Source organism: Anser brachyrhynchus (assembly GCF_964034855.1).
Source record: "Anser brachyrhynchus genome assembly, chromosome: 7".
In the NCBI taxonomy this organism is placed as follows: Eukaryota; Metazoa; Chordata; class Aves; order Anseriformes; family Anatidae; genus Anser; species Anser brachyrhynchus.
In genome coordinates, this window is record NC_137701.1 from 31,580,628 (window position 1) to 31,602,448 (window position 21,821).

General features: G+C 71.4%; 2 protein-coding genes across 17 annotated transcripts in view; one reads left to right on the top strand and one right to left on the bottom strand.

The window, feature by feature from the left end:
- Positions 1-16,681, bottom strand: part of TNS1 (tensin 1) — a 54,274-nt gene extending 37,593 nt beyond the window's left edge. For 7 of the 16 annotated variants that reach the window (XM_080599102.1, XM_080599100.1, XM_080599114.1 and 4 more), the window contains exons 1-3: positions 16,661-16,678; positions 11,694-11,808; positions 10,803-10,840 (exon numbers count right to left, since the gene is read on the bottom strand). In XM_080599102.1, the coding sequence (XP_080455228.1) occupies positions 10,803-10,840; positions 11,694-11,769 (114 nt within the window). In that variant the 5' untranslated portion in view covers positions 11,770-11,808; positions 16,661-16,678. Of the gene's footprint in view, positions 1-10,802; positions 10,841-11,693; positions 11,809-14,697; positions 14,780-16,660 lie in introns of those variants that run through there. The other 9 variants (XM_080599109.1, XM_080599097.1, XM_080599099.1 and 6 more) reach the window with 6 other exon arrangements.
- Positions 16,682-18,469: 1,788 nt separating this feature from the next.
- RUFY4 (RUN and FYVE domain containing 4) overlaps positions 18,470-21,821 on the top strand; it is a 6,087-nt gene continuing 2,735 nt past the window's right edge. Inside the window, exons 1-6 of the mRNA XM_080598736.1 lie at positions 18,470-18,968; positions 19,832-19,906; positions 20,249-20,355; positions 20,731-20,856; positions 21,128-21,234; positions 21,345-21,488. Coding sequence (XP_080454862.1) covers positions 19,861-19,906; positions 20,249-20,355; positions 20,731-20,856; positions 21,128-21,234; positions 21,345-21,488 — 530 coding nt within the window. The 5' untranslated portion in view covers positions 18,470-18,968; positions 19,832-19,860. The remainder of the gene's footprint in view (positions 18,969-19,831; positions 19,907-20,248; positions 20,356-20,730; positions 20,857-21,127; positions 21,235-21,344; positions 21,489-21,821) is intronic.

Consider the following 21,821-nt stretch of genomic DNA (forward strand, 5'->3'; position numbering starts at 1 on the left):
GGTTTGCCTGGCCGCAGCAGACACAGCCGCCTTTCTTCTCCCCCCGCCGGTGTTTGCATTCCTGCCGCCCGGCTCCTGCCGCCGCGACCCCTCCGCCCGGCAGCCCTGCCCAGGAATGCGAGGAACGAGGCGCAGCGGGGCGGCCGCCCACCCCCAGCCCTGCGCCCCCCCAGGTCGCAGCCCTTCCTAAAGGTCCCCGCCGTGAGACCCAGCCTCTGCTCTAAGGTGAAGGCCGGGCAGCAAAACCAGCCCAGCCTGAGTTTCCAACACGGCCCGTGTGGGCTCCCTGATGCCCCGTAAAGGGTTGGGCGCAGAGCACATCCTGCGCTTGGGGAGTGCCAACGGGCTCCCCCTGCATCCAGCCACCTGTTGTCACAACATCTGCAGAAACTTCACGCCTTTGGGACACCCAGCGCTCTGCCCTGCCTGGCACGGGCACGCAGCAAACACCAGCGGTGACTCTGGGGGTCCCCCCGGGCCGGGCTGCGGGAAGCGAGGATGCTGCGCCGCCGCTCACGGGGCCGGGCAAACACTGGCCCTCGGCCCACAGCACAGCCCGCCCAGCTGCCGGTGGGTTACACAGGCCCATCGCTGACGCATATCCCTTCCTTTGGGTGGCGGTTTTTGTTTTTCCCTTCCCCAGGAGCTCTGATAAACAAGCCCGAGCCGTCTGATATCCGGGCCGGTGCTGACCCTTGCGGTGCCAGGAGCAGCGGCGGGAGCTAGCGCGCCCCGGTGCGCTCCCTGGCACGTTGGAGACACGCAGAGCAGAGCCCCGGGGCCACGGGGAGGACGGTCCCCTCCCGTGGAGCCACAAGAGCTGGGCAGAGGGTGGGAAGTGCAGTTGCCAAAGAGGACAGTGACTCAGTGGCTCAGTCACTGTTCCACGGGACACCGCTGGGGTGGCACCAGAGGATGCATGGAGAGGAGCCGGCCCAGCTCCACGTCACCCCGGCTCCCCCCTTGCGTCCAGTGCCGTGTCACCCCGCAGGGGACCTCTGTCTCTCTAGGACAGTCACCCGAGCTTTGTGTCGCCCCACGTCCCAGCTGTGCATCACCTCCCCTAAAGGCAAGGCTGAGAGCGGTGGCACCGCCACTTCTGAAGGGGACCGACCCAGGGCTCAGCACCCCTCCAGTCACCTGCCCGGTCCCCGCCACGCTCCCTGCTCCCACCCCAAATCTCACACCGTGCGTTTCTTGCCGCCGCAGCTCATCTCCTGTTTATGCAACAAGTCCCCCCGCGGGAGGACGGCATGTTTCCAGCCGCGCTCCCCCCTCGGCCCAGCCCCACCCTGCCCAGGCGCGGTGCGCTGCGGGCACCCCGTTGTGCCAGGCTCGGGGTGCCTGCACCCAACCGCTTGCAGGGGGATCCTGAGAAACAGGGGGGTCAGCACCCCAGCACGGCAAGTGCTCAGCTGCTTTTCGGGTTTCTGCCCCTCAGCCGGGTCCTGCAAAGCCGCTGGCTGCGGGCAGGACGTGCCGGCAGCCCCGGGAGCGGTTTGGCCTGCAGCTGGGGGTGAGTCAGGAGCTGGGCGGACGCTGGAGCGCAGAGGTCCCGCTGCTCCCAGGCTTTCCTCCGAGCATCCCTTTCCCAGTGCCACGGCCCCGCCACGTGCCCGGCCCCGAGGCACGGCAGCGCCCATGTCAGGCGCTCCCGGAGCAGGACAGAGGCCACAGGCTGGGCGTCACCGTGTCCCCGCGGCCGCGTTGCACAAGAGATGCTGGCGGTACCCGGGGAGGGAAGTGCTCTCCTCCGATCCCCAGCCCGGAGGCTCGCTGCGGCGTGAACCCCTTGCAGCACCCGCACGCCCTGGTCCTGTTTCTCCCTTGCATGCCTCCTTGTCTCAGGCCGCTAAAACCCAAGAGGAGCTGCAAGGTGGGATCAGAAACAGAAGGGATTCACACCATGCCCAGGCAAAGGGGAAGGATGAGCGCTGACCACAGCGCAGGGCGAAGGCAAGGGGACGCCGTCCCCAAGCACCCCACCACAGCCACCCCAAACCCCCGTGACCCCAGCAGCGCCCTTCCCCTGGGGACAGCAGTGACTTCCAACACCACCCGCAGTGCTCCAAGAGCCGTGGCACCGCAGCGCAGCCCGGGGACATCCCCAGCCGCCCTGCTGCAGCTGGGGGCCGCCAGCCACCCCGATGACACGCGGGCGCCTGGTTAAGCTCACAGCGGGGACGTGCGCCCTGCACGCGTCTCCCTGCCCAGCACCACGCCGGCGGCGCAGGATCCCTCCCCTCCCACCGCCCCCTGCTATTTCCAACAAACACCTCCGAGCGCTGTCCCCGTAAACACCCTCGTGGCAACAAGTCCTCGTCCCCTGGCAGCGCGGTGGCTCAGGGCAGCAAACCCGAGGGGACCATGTAAGGGAAGGCAGCAGAGAGCTGCTGGGATGCCGCGCAGCCGCCCCACGGCGCTGAGCCCAGCCGGGACGGACCCTGCCCCGGTGTCCCCACCAGGAAGGTGGCAATAGGGTCAGGGAGGGTGGCAGCCCCAGGGGCTCCCCGGTGGCATGTCACTGGTGGGGTGGGGGGACGGAGCCGGGAAGGGGACGTGCGGGAAAGTTGCGGGGCCTCCAACTCCGGCTGGTTTTGATTGAACCAAAATAGCTGGTTTTAACCCAAATAAGGGCAGCTCCTGGCTCCGAAGGGGTTTGAGCAATTGGCCGAGGGGTTGCAGCGGCCGGACTGGGGGAAGGGGGAGAAGCTGCGTCCTTGGCCCTGCTTGGGATGAAAAAGGGCTGTTTGGGGTCAGCAGCGCAGCAGAGGCACCTTGGCGTGCCCCGGAGCGGGGCCGGCCCTGCTCTGCCTCCTCCTGCGGGCGCCGGGCTCGGCACGGGGCCGGCCACGGGCAGGGACGTGCTGTGCTCCAGCACCTAAAAAGGCAACGTTTCGGCACCGTCCGGCCCGCCAGGCCAGCGCCTGCCTGGCTGCGTCCCCAGCGCCCATCCCGTGGCCGCTCTCCCAGCCTGGCCGCCACCCGTGGGCGCTGCCACCCGTGGGCGCTGCCACCCGAGGGACACCCATCACCTGGGTGCCACCTGCCCCGGCACGGGGACCCCGGACAGGAGCGGGGTCGCCGTGCCCTGTGCAGGGACCCCGCTGTCCCCAGCCCCGCACCGGTTCCAGCCCCCAGGGCAGGGGGACCCCAGGGCCCTCGTCCCCCCCAGGGACCCCGACCGGCCCCGGGGATCGACTGGGACGGAGGGAGCTTCGCTGGGATTGGTCTGCACGGGGCTCCTCGCGTGGGATTGGCCAACGAATGGATTCTCGTGGGGGTTGGTCGGCGGGTGGATCCTCACTGGTCGGCACTTGGATCCCCCCGTGGCATTGGCCGGATCACCGATACTCACATGGGATTGGCCAGAGCAGGGATCCCGGCACAGGACTGGTCGCTGAGCGGATCCCCGCGTGGGACTGGCCAGCGGGGGACGCCCACCGGTCCCGGTGGGGCTGCGATCCGTGCCAAAACGTCCTGCGCCACCTGGGGGGCTCTGCCCCGCTCCTGCAGGGGTGGCTCAGGGCTGAGGGGACACAGCTGCCACCGTTTTGGGGTGCCACGGGGACAGGGCGCACGAGGCTGGCCGTGGGGCACGGCAAAGCCAGCGGGAGGTTGGCACCGGGCGAACCCTCCGGCTCTGCTCCCCCGAACAAGCCGGGGTGCAAACAGAGCCACCAGCCCTCGGTGTTTGGGGGGAGGCCCCAGGTGAGGCTCGGGACCCCAAAAGCGTGTGGCACGGGCGAGCGCAGCCCTGAGGAGCGGGGCAGAGGGCCAGCAGCCCCACGAAGCGTCACCGCCGGCCCTGCCCTTCCTGGCACGGGGGCCAGCGGAGAGGCTGCCTTAGGGAGGCTGGGCTCCAAAGCGGAGGCTGGCAGCTCGCGTCCCCCGGGGGTGCCACCACGGGGGTGGCCACGGGCTCCAGGCGGGGTGGCGGTGACCAGGGAGGCGTGGGACGAGCAGGGGGCCGCCGGCAGCGCCGTGCCCCAGCGGGCAGCGTGGGGACAGCGCAGCCCTCCCCATGTCACCGCGCTGCAGGGACACGGGGCGCGTGCTCAGGTCCCCCCGGCACCCCAAAATGCGTCACCAAGCCTGAGGCCACCCCAGCACCCTCCAGGAGGACCCGGGGGGATGCAGCCGCTGCCACCCCCCTGCCAGCTCTGTCCCCACCGCCCACAGCCGGGGACACCCGGGGACGGACCCCGGCCCCGCTGCCCCTCGCCTTGGCTCGGCGCGGGGCCGCGCAGTTCTCTTTTTTGTTGTTTTCCCCTTAAAAACAAAACGGCTGATGCCTTGCTCGGCCGTTTCCTCTCCCAGGAACACAGCCCAAAAACATCTGCGCCGGGACCTGCCCTGGTGAATTTAACCCTCTGCGTGCCCGGGCGGCGTCTGGGGGGGGGTGCCGGGAGGCCACTGTGGGGTGTCCCCCCCCCCCAGGCCCCTCACCACTCATTAACCCGGGGTTTAACCATTGACGGTCCCGCAGGAGGACGGGGAGGGGGATTAACCCCTGCACTGCCGGGCTGTCCCAGCACACACGCAGCCCACCCCGTGTCCCCCCCCCCGGCAAGGGGACACGGCTGCCGGGCGCGCGCTGCCTGCGTGGGGACACGTCCGTGGAGAGGGGGCAAGGGTGCCCGGGATGGACCCCCCCCCCACCCCGCTCCCAGCACAGCACGCCCTCCCTGGCCCCCTCCCCTGACGCTGCTCCCCGCAAGCACCGCGTTGCCCCCTCCGAGCACCCCCACCACCTGTGGGACCCCCTCCGGGAACCGACCCACAGCAGCGTCCCCAAACCGGGTGTGTGGGGGGGGCGCAGGACGGGGTCCCCCAGCCACGCAGCACCCTCGCCACGGTCCGCGGCAACCCGGGGCTGCCCCGGGGTTTGTCCTTAATGGGCGTTTTGGGGGAGCGAAGGGGAGCGGGGCTGGGCGTGGTGCGCGTCCGGACTGGAGCGCGCCGGAAGAGGGAAGAGGAGAAGAAGAGAGGGAGAAGCGAGAGGAGGGAGGGGAGCGTGAAAAAGCCAGCCCGGGACCCCCCTCCTCCCCGGGAAGGCCGGGGCCGGCGCCCCAGGCCCCCGGCAGCCGCGGCCTGGGGTACGGAGGGGCGAGGAGGGGGGCTGGCGGAGCCCCCCCCCTCCGGGCTCCCCCTCCATCGCCGGGGTCCTGCTGCGGGGAGCAAAACCCTTCGGCTCCTCCCCCCCTTTCCTCCCCTCCCTCCTCCCTCCCAGGGAGGGAGGAGGGAGGGGAGGGAAAGGGGGGGGGAGAGCCGAAGGGTTTTGCTCCCCGCAGGCAGGACCCCGGCGATGGAGGGGAGCCCGGAGGGGGGGTCCCGCCAGCCCCCCCTCCTCGCCCCTCCGTACCCCCAAGGCCGCCGGCTGCCGGGGGGCCCTGGGGCGCCGGCCCCGGCCTTGGGGGAGGAGGGGGGGTCCCGGGTGGCTTTTTCCACCGCTCCCCTCCCTCCTCTCCCTTCTCCCTCTCTTTCTTCTCCTCTTCCCTCTCTCCGGCGCGCTCCAAGTCGGACGCGCACACGCCCAGCCCCGCTCCCCTCGCCTCCCCCAAAACGCCCTTAAAGGCAACCGGGAGCCGGGTCCGGGGTGAGGGGCGCTGGCGAGGGGGGACACACCCCCCGGCCCCCCCGAACCCCAAATCCAAATTTCGCCCCCTCAGGGCAGCCCAGCCCAGTGCCTCGCACGCCCCTGTGCCAAGGGGCCCCGGGCGGGCGGCGGGGTCGGGGCCTTATCGCCCCGCGTGACGCCGGTGGCGTCCCCGTGCCCTTGGCGGGGGGGGGGTGGCAGGGGCACGGGCATGGGGCCCAGCTTGGGGCCTTTCTGTTTGCTCCCCCCCCGGCAGGGGACAGCTCGGTCCCCCACCCTGCGTACGATGAGGTGCCCAAAAAACAGCTCTTGGGTACCCCGGTGGTGCTGGAGCCGGGGGCAGCGAAGCTTTGCCACCCTCCCTGCCCTGAAAAGCCAAAAGGATGGGGAAGCCCTGGCTGGCGGCGCCGTCCCGTGGCACGCGGAGCCCTGCCAGCCCCTCCTGGCCTGTCCCAAAACCGGAGCACACCCAACGCCCCCCTTAGCCCCAGCCCTGCCCACGGGCACCGGCAGCAGCCGTGCGAGCAAGTGGTCAGTGCCAGGACACCCGGGCGCGGAGGGGCCGCGGTGCGGGGAAGCCCCGGCCGCAGCGGGGCCGGGGGCGAGCCCCCCTCGTACTGGCCCACAGAAAGGTAAACAGGCCGGGGGGGGCTGCGAGCCAGCCGCCGGGCCCGGCACTGTTGACATTTTCTCGCCCAACACCTCCCCGTTCCTGTTTGCATTTCCGTCCTCGCGCTGCGGGCCCAGCCAAAAAACTCCAGGGCTGGCTCTGCCTGGAGCCAGGGGATGGGATGGGGTGGGATGGGGTGGGATGGCAGCGGGGGGCTCGCCCTCTGCGTTCTCCCTCCGGGGCCAGCAGCGTGGGGCAGGAGCGAGCCACAGCTTTTCACGCCTGCCAGCAGCGCCCGGGACGTCCGACCCGAGCATCCCGCTGATCGCATCCCCTGCGCCGCGCCGGGGCTAGTCCTCCTCAGCCCGGCACAGCCACTGCTGGCGCCTGCACCCGGTGCTCCTGCAAAGCAGGGAGCGAGCCCCCGGCACATGAGGAAACTGAGGCACGGAGCGGCTGCGCGGCCTCCCGGCCAGGCAGCAGGGGACGGGTGTCACTGGAGGGATTTCCACCAGCCCCCAGGAGATGGATCCCTGCAGCGAGTTCGGTCCCATCCCGGCACATCCTGCCTGACCCGACCCGCGCTCGGCACCCCCGTGCCTCAGTTTCCCCTGGGAGCTGTGGGAAGGGAGCAGGGAGAGGCAGCCGGGTCTCCGCCAAGCATCTCCCCGCGCACTGGCAGCAGCATCCGAGCAGGGCTCGGGGTGCTGGGGGCTTTCCAGCAGAGAGATGGGGCAGGGGAGCGACGAACGCCCCCAGCCCAGGAGCAGGGCACGGACCCCGGCTCGGATCCGGCACAAATCTCAGCTTCTTGGGACACGGCCCTGGGGCAGCTCCCGGGCCCTGGGAAACCCCAGCGAGGGAAGAGCCGGGGCCAGATGGGAAAGGATCAGCATCCGAGGGGGTGAGCGGAGGGCACTGACAGCTCGTCCCTGTCCCCTGCCTGCAGGAGCTGTCCCCAGGGAGGCGAGGGAGCTGTCCCCTGGGGAGGTGACGTGTCCCCTTCACAGAACACAGCCACTGAAGTCCTTAAAGTGTCTCTGAACTCAGTCCCCCGCCAGCCACCGAAAACATCCCGGAGCCAACACGGGATGGGGGGACGGGTCCAGCAGTCGGCCCAGCATCTCCGGTGGCCCCGCAGAGCACCCCCCCAGCACCCCCGGGGAAACCTGGGCCTGGTGACGGACCCCCAGCTGAACCAGCTCCTCCGCATCCCAAAACAGCCATCCCGGAGCGCACCCAGCCGGGAGGAGCATCCCCACCCCAAGTGCTGGCAGAAGAAGGGGGACGTGGGGACCAGCCCTCGGGGGGGGGGGGGGGGGAGCCTCCCCGTGCTCCCCCGTGCAGTGAGCGCGGGCGGTCTCAGCACCCGGAGGGCGCAGGATGGGCCCCAGCTCCTCCGAGCAGCACAGCCGACCCCCCCCCCCCCCCCCCCAAGAGCTGAGACAGAGGCTGAATATTTTGGCGGTGACGTAAAGAAGGGGAAAAAGGAAAGAGAAAAAAAAAAAAAAAGAAAAAAAAAAGAAAAAAAGAAGAAAACAACACAACCCGAACCCCCTCCAGGACCCGCTGCGTCAACACGAGCTGGCACAGCGGCAGGGCAGGGCTGGCCCCCCGCAGCCCCCCGTCCCGCACCCCGGCTGGGCCCGTGCCAGGGCCAAGGACACATTCCTGCCGCATTCCTCCCCCATGCTCTGTTGTGGAGACCATGGGTGTTGCTAATTATCTGTCCCGGAGGCAGGGTGGCTTTTAACGGGGCATCGGGGACGACGATGACAGGGACGGGACGGGACGCCCAGCTCACGTCCCCCCCTGCGCCGCGCGGCCAGCAGGCAGCGAGGCACGGGGCTGGGGGAAGGACAGCAGGACAGCCGTGTGCCGCAGCAGGGACACGGCTGCCCCCTCCCCGTGTCCTCCCTGCCTGGCACAGCCACAGGGTCCGGCCGTGCCCCCCCCCCCACGGCACCCATCACCCCGACGGGTCCCCGCCGCGTCCCCCCCTCCCGCAGCCGAGGACCCCGTCCCCGTGCGAGGGCACAGGAGGTGCCGCGGGCGCCGGGAGCGATTGCTTTGGCCAGGACGCGCCTCGCTGCCCGGCCCTGGCCCCGCTCCAGCACCCGGTTTAATGATGGACAAACCTCCCCCCCCCCGACCCCATCGTGGGGGGCACTTTGGAAAACAAGCCGGGCCTGGAGCGGGGCCAGCGGGGAAGGATCCGGCCCCAAAGGGAACGAGGCGGCCGCCAATGCCCCCGTCCCGTGCCACGTGCCTCAGTTTCCCCTCTTCACCGAGCCCCCCGCCTGGCCCCCACTTCCAACAGGACCCAGAGCACAGCCGTGCTCACCCCGCAGAGCCCCCCCAAAGGCCAATTTGGCAGCAGCTCTCCCAGTCCCCCAGCTAAACTGGCACCAGTGGGCCGGCTTCTGCCACCGGGACAGGCGTGCTGCCCACCGCCCCCCGCAGCCCGCCAGCGCTGCCTTTTCTCAGCCCCCCCCCCAGGCAGCATCACGGCAAAACCCAGCCCCTGCCGGAGCCAGCACATCCCCCGGGGCTGCAATCCGGGAGCACGCGTGGCCTCCCCCCCGCACCCAGCATCTTGGGGTCGCCCCCCAGCAGCACCATCCTGGCTGGGTGGGACACATGGGGTGGGGCCCCCACCTCTGCACCACAGCCGGGGGTGAGGATGGGACCTGCCCACGCACCCCGGGGGCTCACACGTGCCCGGTCACCACCAGGGCTGGGCTCTGTGACTCGGTTTCCCCACTTTTCAAAGGAAGCTGCAGCCCCCCCCACTTTGGGCAGAGGACCCTGGCGCAGGGAGGGATGGAGGAGGAAGGCTGGGGGGGCTCGAACGCACGCCAGTGTCCGTCCGTCCGTCCCCCTCGGACCGAGGGGGGAAGGTTTGCTAAGCAAGGAAAAATCCCCGAGCGGAGGGGCCGGGCGCGAGAAGGGCCTTACATGGGCATGGGAACGGCTTCGTGCTTCCCAGATGATGTCTGTGCGTCTGCCCCGGCCCCCCCAGTGCCGCCCACGGGCTGCGGGCACCCCGCCAGCCTCGCCTGGCACCGCTGCCCCCACGTCCACCTCGGTGCCACCAGCACGTCCGCATCCCCCTTCCCACCGTAGCCCGTCTGTTTGGGGTTTTTAGCTGGGGTTTTTCCCCCCAAACAGGGCCAGGAGGCAGCCAGCGGTGCTGGCAGGGGGCAGCGGGAGGGCTCGGGGCAGGTCCCCTGGGGAAACCACAGGGAGGGGCTGTGAAGGCAGCGCAGCTCAGGGCAGGCTGCGGGGCCGGGAGCAGCCTGGGGATGGGGGGGGGGGGGTCACGAGCTCAGCAGCATCCCCAGGGCAGCAGGAGGAAGCCATGGGGTGAGCAGCACCAAGCACCTCGGCGGGGGAGCAGGTTTCCCCAATCCCCGAGCATCCTGGGGGTGCGGGGGTTAAACACGAGGGGCTTCAGGTGGACAAGAGGCCGTTTTCTCCCTGAGCTGAGCCCCCTCCCCACGCGCTCCCTCCCTGGAGACCCTACGATAACAAGCTGGCGTGAGTCAGCTGGCTGCTTGCCTGGCCAGAGGAGCCCCTCCCTGGGCGCTGGCCCAGCGGAGCTGCGGAGAAGGCCCCTGGCCCCGGCCCCACGCACGCACCCCCCACCCCAGCAGCAACCCCACGGGGGGGGGGCTCCGGCCCCTGACGAGCGTGGGAAGGGTGACGGAGGCTAACCAACTGCAGCCGGCCGCGGGTTTCCCTCATGCATGGAGCCAGCACCCCGGGTGCAACGCCCTGCCGGTGCACAACCCCATATCAGACACCAGAGAATCCCCACCAGACACTTCCTCCTGCCTGCAAACGCTGGCAGATGCTCCCCACCACCGCGTGCCGTGTTGTAGGCATCCCCATACCCTGTCCCCGTGGCACCCCTTCACCAGGGCAAGCCGCCTTCCCCAGCTCAGCCCCAGGGCGCTTGGCAGAGGGTCCCTGGGGTGACGCAGGGTCCCCAGGACGTCACAGGGTCCCCAGGGTGGCACAGCCCTGTCGAGCCTCCCAGCCACCTCTGCCCTGCCCGCTGGGGGCCCGGGGGGTGCCGGCCACATCCCAAAGGTTCCCCTGCAGCCCCCGGCACCCCCAGCACGGTGCCAGGGCTACTCTGGTGCCACCCACGCCGCGGCACGCTGCGAAGCGCCACGCGTGCCCGGCCCCTGGCACGAGCAGCTCCCGGCACGGCCGCCTCGGGGCTCCGGAGCTGATCCTCTCCCTCCCTGCCCGGCCGGGCACGGGCACGGGCACGGGCACGTCCCAGCCCACGCTGCCCGCCCGGGGCGCGCCAGCCTCTTCCCGCCAGAGATGCCAGCCCTGGAGCCGGCTGGCAGCCGTCCCTCCCCGGGGGCTCGGGAATGCGCAGCCCAAAACCCAGCCCCGACGTCAGGGCAGGCACGGGCAGCGGGGCGGCACGCTGCCGCTTTGGCACTGGTGACACCGGTGCCGCCGTGACCGGGCAGCAATCGGGGGCCCGCCTAGTGGGGGTGGCCGGCATGGATCCCAGAACCCCGCTCAAGCCCCCAGACCCACCCCCCCGGACAAAAGAGGGGCCAGCCTTACCTTGGCTTGGCACTTGGTGTGGCAGGAGAGCTTGCAGCCTGCGGGAGGGGAGAGGGCGTTAGAGGGGACACGTGGGGGCAGCCCGCGGTGACCCCGCATGCAGGGCAGGACAGGGTCGCACCCACGAGGGGGCACAGACCGCACCAGCCCCCCGAGACTGCGGGTGCACCCACAGAGATGCACAAACCCTGCACAGGTGTGCCCCACACGCGTGACACATCCCCCCACGGTGACAACGTGCCGGGGGCGCGTGTGCTTGTGCGCACCCCGGTGCCCGGAGGAAAGCGGCACGGATGGAGAGCGCGTGGTGCAAACTCTGCTTGTGAGCGCTTGCACACGCACACGCGTGCATGCCCGCGCAGCTGTGCACACGCACTGCGGGTCTCTGTGCAGGATGCCCACCCACCGGTGGCTCAGCCCCACCGCGGCACAGCCAGGTGCACCCCAGCGTGCCACCCCGAGGGGACGCGAGGGTCCCCGTGCAGCGTGGCCCGGGCCGCACGCCCCCCCTCACCCCCCCTGCAGACCCCGTCCCCCCCGGGATCATTTCCTGCGGCGCAGGGAACACAGGAAGCCGCATTGTTCCCGCGGCCGGGAGCGCTTCCTCCCGCCGCCCCTCGCACGGGGCTCGGCGTCACCGCACACGTGCGAGGGGACACGTCACCGCGTGTCCCACCGGGCGCCCCGGCCTCGCGGGGGGGACAGCGGCCACGAGCAAAGCTAGGGGGGAGCAGGCAGCGGGGGTGCGAGCGTCCACGCACGCGTGCGTGCGCGAGGAGCTGCATGCCTGTGCACACACACGTGGGACGCTGTCGCGGGCACAGCAGGACAGCCTCGCACACTTGTTGCACGCTCGGCCACGCGCGCGCGTGCGAACACCTCCCCGCTCACCTCGGCAGGTGCTGCCCTGGCGCGTGATGGCCTGCCGGCAGATCCCGCACGCCTTCACCTTCTTGAAGCTCGTCATCTTGAAGGCGTGCGCCGGGGGGGCCTCCAGGTCCTGGGGCTGGGGGGACACGGGGACACGTCAGCGGGGCGGGGGGGGGCACGGAGACCCCCGGTCCCTCGCCCTGCCTCAGCTCCCCTCCAGGCAGCGCCCGGCTGCAGCCCGACCCCCCCCAGGGCACCCCCCCTGTGCCTTCCCCGGGCCCCACCGGTACCGGGGGGGCTGCGACACCCCCCCCCGGGGCCGCGGGCCCTATAAATAGTCTCTGCCGCCCCCTGGCGGCGCGCACCGGGGCTGAGCACACGCGTGTGAGTGCGCACGGGGGGGTGCGCGTGCATGGGGGTGCGCACGGACACGCGTGTGCACGCACTGTGCAAGCGCACGCCTGAATAGTGCACGCGCACAGTGTGTGAACACCCGGGGGTGTGCACACGCATGCACACGCGCGTGTGTGTGCATGTACACGGGGGGGTGTGCACAAGTGTGCATTTGTTTGCCTGCGTGTCGGTGTGTGCACGCGTGTGCCCGCACGTGTGCACGCACGGCGGCGTGGCTGTGGTTTCGTGAGCTCGTGCGTGCAAACACACGTGGGGGTGTCTGCACGCCGGGGTGTGCGAGCACGTCTGACTGTACAGGCAAGGTGGCGCAGATCTGTGTGCGAGCACACGTGAATGCACACACACAAACACGAGCCCGTGTGCGAGCACGCACTACGTGTGCAAACACACCCACCCGGGGCCGAACGCGGACACCGCCCTGCTGCAAGGCGGTGCCGCGTGTGCCACCGCCTGGGTGGCGTCTGCTGGGGCGGGACACGGGGGGGCACAGCTCATTTTGGGGGGGGGGGGCGTCCCCACGGCCATGCTGCCCGCCACAGCCCCCAGGAGCCGTGAGCGCAGGCACCACAAGGGTGCACGGGGACAGCAGGGCACGGGGACACTGGCACAGCCGCGGGCAGCCAGTGCCCACCCCGACCCCCCCCCGGCTGTCGGGGGGGGGGGTCCCCCTGGCAGCGCGCCAGCCGTGCCCACCCACCCGCCGCCAGATGAAGACGTGAGAGCCCACAAATCCGCCTTTTCATGCCAGGACTAATGGGATTAAGCTGAGGCCCCGCAGCCCCCCCCCCTCGCCCTGCTTCCCCCGGGGCTAGCACGCCTCGCCGCGCTGCACAGGGCACCCAAAGCATCCGTGCTGCCCCCCCACCCCCTCCCCCGGCCCTTCCTGCCTCAGTTTCCCCAGGGTGCGCGTGGAGGCCCCAGGTCCTGTGGCTGCAGAGGCAAAAGGGCCGGGCGCACGCTTGTGAGTGCATCCTGCGTGCACACGCATGTGTGTGCAAATGTGGCCGTGCATCGTCCATGGGCACGCTCACCCACAGGGCCACCCGCCAACCCTAAGCAGCCCCTGGGCCACCCTACAAGGGAGCAGGGACACACGCGGGCGCGTGCACACGCGTGTGCGTGGGGCATCTCAGCGGCCATCCAGGCAAAACATCCCCCGGCGGTGCCCAAACCCCCCGGGTCTGTGCCCCCACTGCAGCCCCCCCCCCCCCCCCCCCCCAGGGGATCCCACACCGCAGTTGCTGGGTGACAGCGGGGCCTAACGATGCCACGAGCTCATTTGCATATGCAAAGTAGCCTCCCCGCTGCAGGGTGCCCCGGGATGAGGCCTCGCCCCCCGCTCCCAGGGATGCCCGGGGATGCCAGCCCGTCTCCCACGCGTGCGCCCCCCCCAGCCCCGCCAGCCTGGCCCCACACAGGAGCTTGGGTCTGCTTCGTTAACGGCAATTATCCTCATTAGGGAAAGCGCAGCCCCCCCCACACTCCCACCCCACGGAGCCCCCCTGCGCTTGTCACAGTGCCAGCGCCGTCCCCGCGCCGGGGAGGTGCCCCCAGTCCCGGGAAACAATGGGATCCCAGCTCCGTGCTGGCGGGATCCGGGCACCAGCTCTGCTCCTGGGGCTGGGGGGGGACACACGGAGGGAGGGGGGGCTGAGCACCTCTGGGGCTGTCACCTTGTCACCATGGGACACCCAAATCCAGCGGATGGGGTGGGGGGGGTGGCACAGGCAGCGCTGGCCGCAGGCCCCCCAGCAGAGGGACCCAAGGAGGCTGGAAGGGGACCCAGGTGTCCTGGGCTGGATGAGGCCCCAGGGAGAGGTGCCAGATGAATCAAGCGCTGGGACGCCTGGGTTCACTGCCCAGCACTGCAGAGAGCCGCGGGGGGGGAATGGCCCCCCCCGGGGAAGCGGGACACCCGCCTTCTCCATCCCCTTCGGCTGGGGCCGCAAAGCCGAGGCGGGCGGGGGGCATTATAGGGGTGCCGTCCCGGAGCCTCGGGCACCCCGAGCGCCTCGCACCCCGCTGCGCCCCGCAGCCCAGCTGGCCCGGATGGGGGGGGGGGGGGGGGGCGCAGAGCCCCAAGCCCCCAGCACACACCAGATCCGCCCAGTTTGACCAGTAACCCCCCCCCCTCCCCTCCAAGTGCCACGGCGCAGCGGAGCCTCGACCACAGGGGCAGGCTGCGCGTAATGGGGGATCGCCCCCCCCCTCCCCACACACCCCCACCCGGCCCCCCCCGGCCAGCCCGGTGTCCCCCGCATCCCACCCAGCCCCCTCCGCCCGCTCCCTCCCTGCTGCAGCCGTCCCGATCCGGTGCCCCCCGAGCCCCCGGTGCTCCCCCTGGCCCCATCCCGGGTACCCCTCCCCGGGTACCCCCCCGGGTACCCCCCCCCCGGTACCCCCACCGCCCCGTTGCGCTCCGGGGGCGCACCCGGGTGCCAGCGCAGCACTCCATCCCACTTCCCCCAAACCTCTCCCACCCCTCCACCGCGGGCCCCCCCGGCTTCCCCCTCGGCTCCCCCCCCCCTTTCACAGCCATTCCCGGTTCAACCCCCCCACACACTCCCCCCACCTCCGTGCGCCCCCCTCCCCGGTACCCCCGGCGCCGTACCCAGAGCAGGCAGGAGAGGCACAGCCCGGTCATGCTGCCCCCGGCGGCCCCGCCGCACCGCCCGCAGCCCGGCCCCGCTCGCTCCGCCCGCCCGGACCGCCCCCGGCCCCCCCCCGACCCGGGACCGAGCCCCCCCCCGGCTCCCCCCCCCCCTTCCAGCCGGGGGACAAAGAGAGGGGGGCAGCGCGCTCCCTCGGCAGCCCCCTCGCAGCACCCACCGGCACCTTTGGGGGATGTATGGGGGGGGGCAGCCTCCCGCAGGGAGACCCCCCCCACCCAAAAAAAAAAAAAAGGCTGCGGAGGTGGCCGGGGGGGGCCCCCCGCTTGTCCCCTGGGTGGTCCCGGGGTGGGAGACGGGGAGGGAGCAGCGCGGTGCCAAGGGCGCGCTGCGCAGAGCTGGGGGCCTCGCAGGGGGGGGCGAGCGCTCGGCAGTGCTGGGGGGTGGGGGGGGATTGGGGTCCCCTGGCCTAAGTGGGGGGGCTTGGCTGGGCGCCCCCCACCCCCCCCTCGCCTCCCCTCCTCCCCAGTCCCGTCCCAGAGGGAGGAGGCGAGCGGTGACTCCTGCAGCTCACGGGGGGGTGAGTCAGGGAGGGGGACACGGCGGGGACAGGGACAGCGGGGTGGCCGGCGGGGAGCGGGGGGGGAGCGCCCACCCGTGCCCCCCACCCCGCCGTCGTTACGGCCCTCCTTCATCAGCCCCGTTATTGCCGGGGACGAGAGACCCCTTGGAAAGGGGGGGGGGCCGTAAATCACCCCGTCCCGTTCGCTGCCCTGAGCAGCCCGGGACCCGGACAAGGGTCACGCCACGGGGACACTGCCGGATTTGGGGCTCGTTTCCCGGGGGGGGCACACTGAGCACAGGGAGCCCCCCATGGGTACCGCTGGTGTGGCCACATCCCCACCCCCCCCCAGCCACATGCATGCAGGACCAGCATGGGCAGGGGCCCTCTGTGTGTCCTGTCACCCCCCCAAGGGCCACCGTGTCCCCGAGCCCCCCCAGCACAGCCACGTGCCACCCACGCCTGCTTCCAACAGCAGTGCCCCCACACTGCCCGGGGCACGCGCATTGCCCCCCCCCCCGTGAACACACCAGGCACACGCAGGACCAGGCGTGCCACGCGTCCTGTACGTGTCACCCGTGGGCGCCCACAGGCAGCGAGCCCACCCCCCGGCACGCACCCCACGTGGGGACACGGCAGGGGACAGAGGACACCCGTGACGCCCCGTCACTGCGCACACACGCGGGCGGCCGTGCCCACGCGCCCCACGAAGGGGCACGGCACCAGCCCCACTCCCCACGGGTGCACGCGGAGAGACAGGATGGGTCCCCACGCTGGGGGGCTGGCGTGTCCCCCCCCCGCCCCGGGTGACAATGGGGACAGGGATGCCCCGTGCAGGGCAAACTTTTGGCACAGGGATCCCGCTGGCATGGGGCACAGGGGTCCCCCGGGCTGGGTGATTTTTGGGGACAGGGATCCCGCGCACACCGGGCACGTTATGGGCACGGGGATCTCCGGCGCTGGGGGCTTTCTAGGCACAAGGCCCCCCCCCGCAGTGGATGCGGGGGTCCCCCTGTTCTGGGTGCTGTAAGGACACGGGGACACCCCTTTTCCTCGGCGCTCACTCCATAAGGACACGGGGATCCCAGCAGATCCCTTGGCGTGAAGCACGGTGCAGCAGACCCCAGCAGATTCCCCAAGCCAGGCACTGCGTGGCACAGGGTTACAGAGTGGGGGGGGTCACAGTGCCATGCGGGGGGGGGACACAAGGAGGGACAAAGGACATGCCCGGACCCCCTGGCACACGCACGCAGGGTTTAACCCCTCGATGCCTGCAGCCAGCAGGACCAGTGCCAGGCTGCCCGCCCCCCCCCATCCCCATGCACCCCCAGAAGCTGCCCCAGCTCCGTGCCCCCCCCCCGCAGCCCCCAGCCCTGCCCAGGGCACACGTGGCACCCGCTTACCTCCCTGTGGCGGCAGGCGCGCAGGGGCAGGAGGCAGGACACCAGGGATTTCCCCCAGCGAACCAAGGTGGCAAAGCACCAGCTCAGGCGGGTCATGGTGCCCCTGCCCGGGGGGGTCACCTGGGGGGGGGGGGGGACGACAGGGGACACTCGTTGTGGGAGGGGGGGACCAGCCAAAGCCAGCCGTGCCCCCAGGCTGCAACGGGCTCCGGTGCCCGGGAGGCGCCCGCTTGGTGCCCGGCGTTGGGCACGGGGCCGTGCGGCGATGGGCTGGGGGCTGCGCTCCCACCAGGCCCTGTCCCCCCCCCTCCGGTCCCCCAGCGTCGCCTGCGCGCTGGCAGCAGGCAGGGAGCACCGTGCCCGCCCATGTCCTGCAGTGCTTGGGTGGGAGCCAGCTCCAACACGCTCCCCCCTCCTCCTCCTCCTCCTCCTTCTCCTCCTCCTCCTTCTCCCCCTGCGCTCCAGGGGTCGCACCCCCCCCCCCGTGCCCCTGTCGCCCCCCCCTGCACGCACCAGGTCCTGCTGTGGGGTGGGTGCCGGACCCTGGCAGCACCCCCCCGGCCCCCTGTCATTTAGGGGGGTGAGAGCCGGGACGTCTGGCTTTGATTCCCCACCCCCCACCCCCATCATGCCCCCCAGCTCTGCCTCAGTTTCCCTCTGGCACACCCAAGCAACAAGTGGGGGGGTTCCCTGCCAGGATTCCCCCCCCCCAGCCCCCCAGCTGAGCCAGCCCCCTTCCCCAGAGCCTGAGGATGCTTCAGGGGTGACCCCCCCCCCCATGGGTGCACCCCCCCCCATGGGTGCCCCCCCCATAGCCTCCCTGAGCCCACACAGGGCTGCAACCCCACTGGGGGGGTCTCCTCATCGCAGGGGACCCTCTGCGTACCCTAAGCCCCCCAAATGTCGGGGGGGGGGGCGTGTGGGATGGGGAAGAGGGGTGTCCCTCACGTGCCCCATGGTGCGCAGAGGGTTGGGGGGGGTAAGCAGGGCGCAGTTCCCCCCCTCCAAAGCAGGGAGCTGACATCACTGCTGGCTGCTCTGTCCCCCACCCCCATTTAATTAGCAGATGGCCCCCGGCCCCCCCGGCCAGGCAGCGCCAGGCCTGTGCGGGGCCATTAGCGTTATTGGCTGCGCTGAGCGCGGGCCAGGCCTCGCTAATTGAATTGCACCCGCGCCAAGGGCGGGCAGGCGGCCCCCCCCCCCCCCACCCCGAGCCCACCCCCCCCTCCCCGGCACCCCCCTCCCTCGGCTGGGGCAGAGACACAGGGACACAGCTGCCGGGTGGCACCCCCAGGGGACAGGGATGCTGGGGGGGGGGGGGGACACGGGTGCGAGCCCGGCACACACACGTGTGCACACGCATGTGCCCCCCCCCGGCACACCAGCGTAGGGCTCGGTGGTTATAGGGCCGCCCCGCCGCAGGGTGATGCGGGGTGGTGGGGACTTGGGGGGGCACTGCCCGGTGCCGGGGGGGCACCCCACATCCCGGCACCCCGAGGTGGGGGCGGGCAGGCCCCGCTCGGCACCGCACTTCCTGCTTTCGCTTTGGTGCCGAGCGAGGCCCGGGCTGGGGGTGGCGGTGCCCCCGACCCCCCCGCCCCGGTGGCACAGGTAGGGGCAGGGGGTGATGGTGGGGGGGGGGGGGGGGCAGGATGTGGGGGGGCATCCAGCCGGGGTGTGGGATGGCAGTGGGTCCCTGGGTCCTGCACTGATAGCGAGGGGGGGGGCACGGCCGGGGTGCACGAGGAGGTGCTTGCACCTCAGCTCTGGGCACTGCACCGGGGGGGGTGTGCCCTGGGGGGGGGCTATGGGCCTTGCCGGGGAGGGCTGCTCCTCCTGGGGGGGTCTCTGTGCTTAGGGGATGTTCTCCCTGGGGCTGTTGTGCATGGGGGGGGCTCCGTCCCTTAAGGATGTTGCTTCCCCTGTGGCTGCTCTTAGCTGGACCCGCTCCCCAAAAGCCGGGGGCGGTCCCTCAAAGCACCCCCAGATTGGGTGCCCACCCTTTGGAGGGCGTTGGGGTGCCCCCAGGCCTGGCACGGTGCTCCCCCCCCTGCAGAAGACCGTCCAGGAGGGCCTGGCTGCCCCCATAAAGCCGGCACCCCCAGAGCGCAGGGAGCTGGCTGCCGGGGGGCAGAGCTGTGGGGCTCGGTGTGGGGCGCGGGGGGGGGATGGACAAGGCCACCCCCATCCCGTGCACTTCCTCCTGGCCGAGGTACAAAAGGAGAAGGAGCGGGGCGCGGCGTGGGCGCGGGGAGCAGCGAGCAGCCGGCGGCACCCGGCGGCACCCCAGGGCACCCCACGGCTGCAGGTAAGGGGCAGCTCCGCCGGGGGAAACTGAGGCACGGGCAGGGCGGGCACGGAGGGACCGGGACGTCCAAGGGCACCCAAGGGCGCCCAAGGGCACGGGGACAGGAGGCCAGGTGTCCCGCTGTCCCCGCCAAGCCTCGTGGACAGCCACCGCCGGCGGTGACAAGCCCCCGAGGTGCCACCCCTATGGGCACCGTCCCTCGCCCTGTCCCCGGGGTGCCACCCTGTGCCCCCCGGCCCCCAGCCCCGTGCCCACAACACCCCCAAACCCCGCGGCGCTCCCGTGGGCAGCGTGCTGTGCCGGGAGGCTCTGCCAGGCAGGGGGCTCGTTTTTGGGGGCTGCATGTTGGGGGATCTCCCCCTTTCCTACCCCCACCCCCCCCCACCCCCCCCCGCTGGGAGCCCCCCGCGCTGTTCACGGTGCGAGCAAGGGAAGCGAGAGCAGAAGCAAAGGCAGCGCTTCCCCTGCGCCAAACCCACATCCTGAATCCTGGGGGACGGGGACAGGGACAGGGACGGGGACGGGCGGGTGGCTCGGCGCCAGCAGCACCCTGAGGAACGGGGCAGCGGGCTGGGCGAGCTGGGCAGAGCCTAAGGTTTTGGCCTCTCTGGACACGGCACATGGACAACCAAGGGGGCGTGGGATGGGGCAGCACTGCCCACCCCATACCCCAGTTAATGGGGGGGGGGGGGGGGGGGGGCAAGGAAAGGGGTGCCTGAGCCCACCCCCCCCCCTTTCTTACCTTGAGAGAAGGCAGCCCCATGGTAGAGCTGGGGGGATAAAAACCCCCGTCTGTGGGGCAGGGAGAGGCCAGGCCGGAGTTTGGTGCGCAGCACCCCTCACGGGCACCCCTGCCTTTGCAGAGCACCCCCCCGGGCTGGGGGACGGAGCCATGGCAGGGGACGGGGAGCTCAACCGCGTCATCAGGGACCTGCAGAGTAAGTGTGCCAGCGCGGCCCCCGCCAGCGTGTCCCCCCCGGGCGCCCTCTCCTCCCGCCATCCCCGCAGCCACCAGGTCCCCCCTGGCGCCCCGTCACAGCTCCCCCACACCCCCAGCACCATCCCCCCACCGCTGCCCGCTCCGGCCCTCCCCGGCGCCCTGGGGGACCAGCGGTGCCCGGCGGGTACCTGTGCCCCCCTCCGCGTCCCTCCCCGGGTTCCTCTTTCACCTGCGGGCAGAAATCCCCCGGGGCTTGGAGCCGGGAGCCGCGGGGTTGGGCAGGGTGCCTGGGCAGGGTGCCCGGGCAGGGCCGTGCCACCTCATCCTCGGCGCCCCGCAGAGACCATCGGCGAGCTGAACCGGGGCTACCGGGAGCAGAACCTGCCGGTGACGGACGGCAGCCGGGAGCTGCACAGCCTCTGCGCCCAGCTGGAGTTCCTCCTGCAGGTACCCCCGCGCCCTGGCGCTGCGGTTTTCCCTGGGGTGAGGCCAGGGACCCCCTGTGCCAAGTGGGTGCTTTTTGTTTTATTTTTTGGGGGGGGGGGGGGGGGGACACTGCAGATGGCATCGTCTGCCCGTGGGCATCCCCAGCCGTGAAGGTGGGCGCCCAAACTGGGCTCGCCTGCATCCGCGCATGGACCATTTGTGCGTGCAACAAGAGAGAAACTGAGGCACAGGGCCCGTGAGCAGGGCTGTCCGCAGCCAGGGGGTCGCCGGGAGGAGCCATGCAGGGTCCCCACTTGGGGAGCCGGCTGGATACCATGGGGGACAGCTTGGGGGGGACACGGGGACCCCCCCAAACCGAGCCCGTGTCTCTGCCAGTTTGACCTCAAGGAGAAGAAGAGCTTCTTCGGGCAGCGCAAGGACTATTGGGACTTCTTGTGCCAGGGCCTGGCGCGGCGCCGACAGGAGCACGAGGGCGTTCGCTTCGTCACCTCGCTGGACAAGGTGGGCACGGGCCACCCGGGGGTGCTCACGGGGCACCCACATGTGCACGCTTGTGTGTGCACACCCACTCCAGGCACGGGGCACTTGTGTACTTATGCCTGATTTTCTCCCCTCTCATAACTGCCCCCCGATGCTCCCTGAGCTCCCCGCTGACCCCTAAGCCCCCAGAGCTGGCCTTGGAGCCCCCCCTGCATGGGCTGGGGTTGGGGGGAGCGGGGTGGCGGGGGCTGGCGTGGCAGGGCTGGCTAATCCTCGCTCCCCCCCCCCCCAGCTGAAGACCCCCGTGGGTAGGGGCCGGGCCTTCCTGCGCTACTGCCTGGTGCACCGGCAGCTGGCAGAGTCCCTGCAGCTCTGCCTGCTCGACCCCGAGAGCCTCAGGTGAGAGCACGGGGTGGGGGGGGCTTGTGCCGCTGGGGGGGTGACAACAAGGGGCAGCTCCCCGCTCTGCATGGCTGCAGAGGGTGTGCGAGCCCGTTGTGTGGTTGCAGCGAGTGGTACTACGCCCGCAGCCCCTTCCTGAGCCCCCAGCGCCGGGCGGAGATCCTGGGCAGCCTGTACGAGCTGGACGGCGTCACCTTCCAGCTGGCCCTGCGCAGGGCTGACCTGGACACCGCCTGGCCCATGTTCTCTGAGTGAGCACGGGGACACGGCCGGGGGGGGGACACCCGAGGCTCACCGTCACAGGCGTCCCCTCCCTGCCCCGATCCAGGCCCCCCTCCGCGCGCACAGCCGTGCCCTCAGGCGCGCGTGCACAAGCACGCCGCGTGCCTGCACAACGCGTGCCCGCGCCCATCCGCCAAAGCCCTGAGCAGACACGGGTCTGCTGCAACACGCACGGGCACTGGGACAGCCAAGACACCAGGACGCACACGTGTGCGCACAACCCTTGCACGGGGACGCTCGGGGATACAGGCACGCGCCCCCCTGCTCTGCCACGCGCACAGGCGGGAGCACACCGGCGGTCC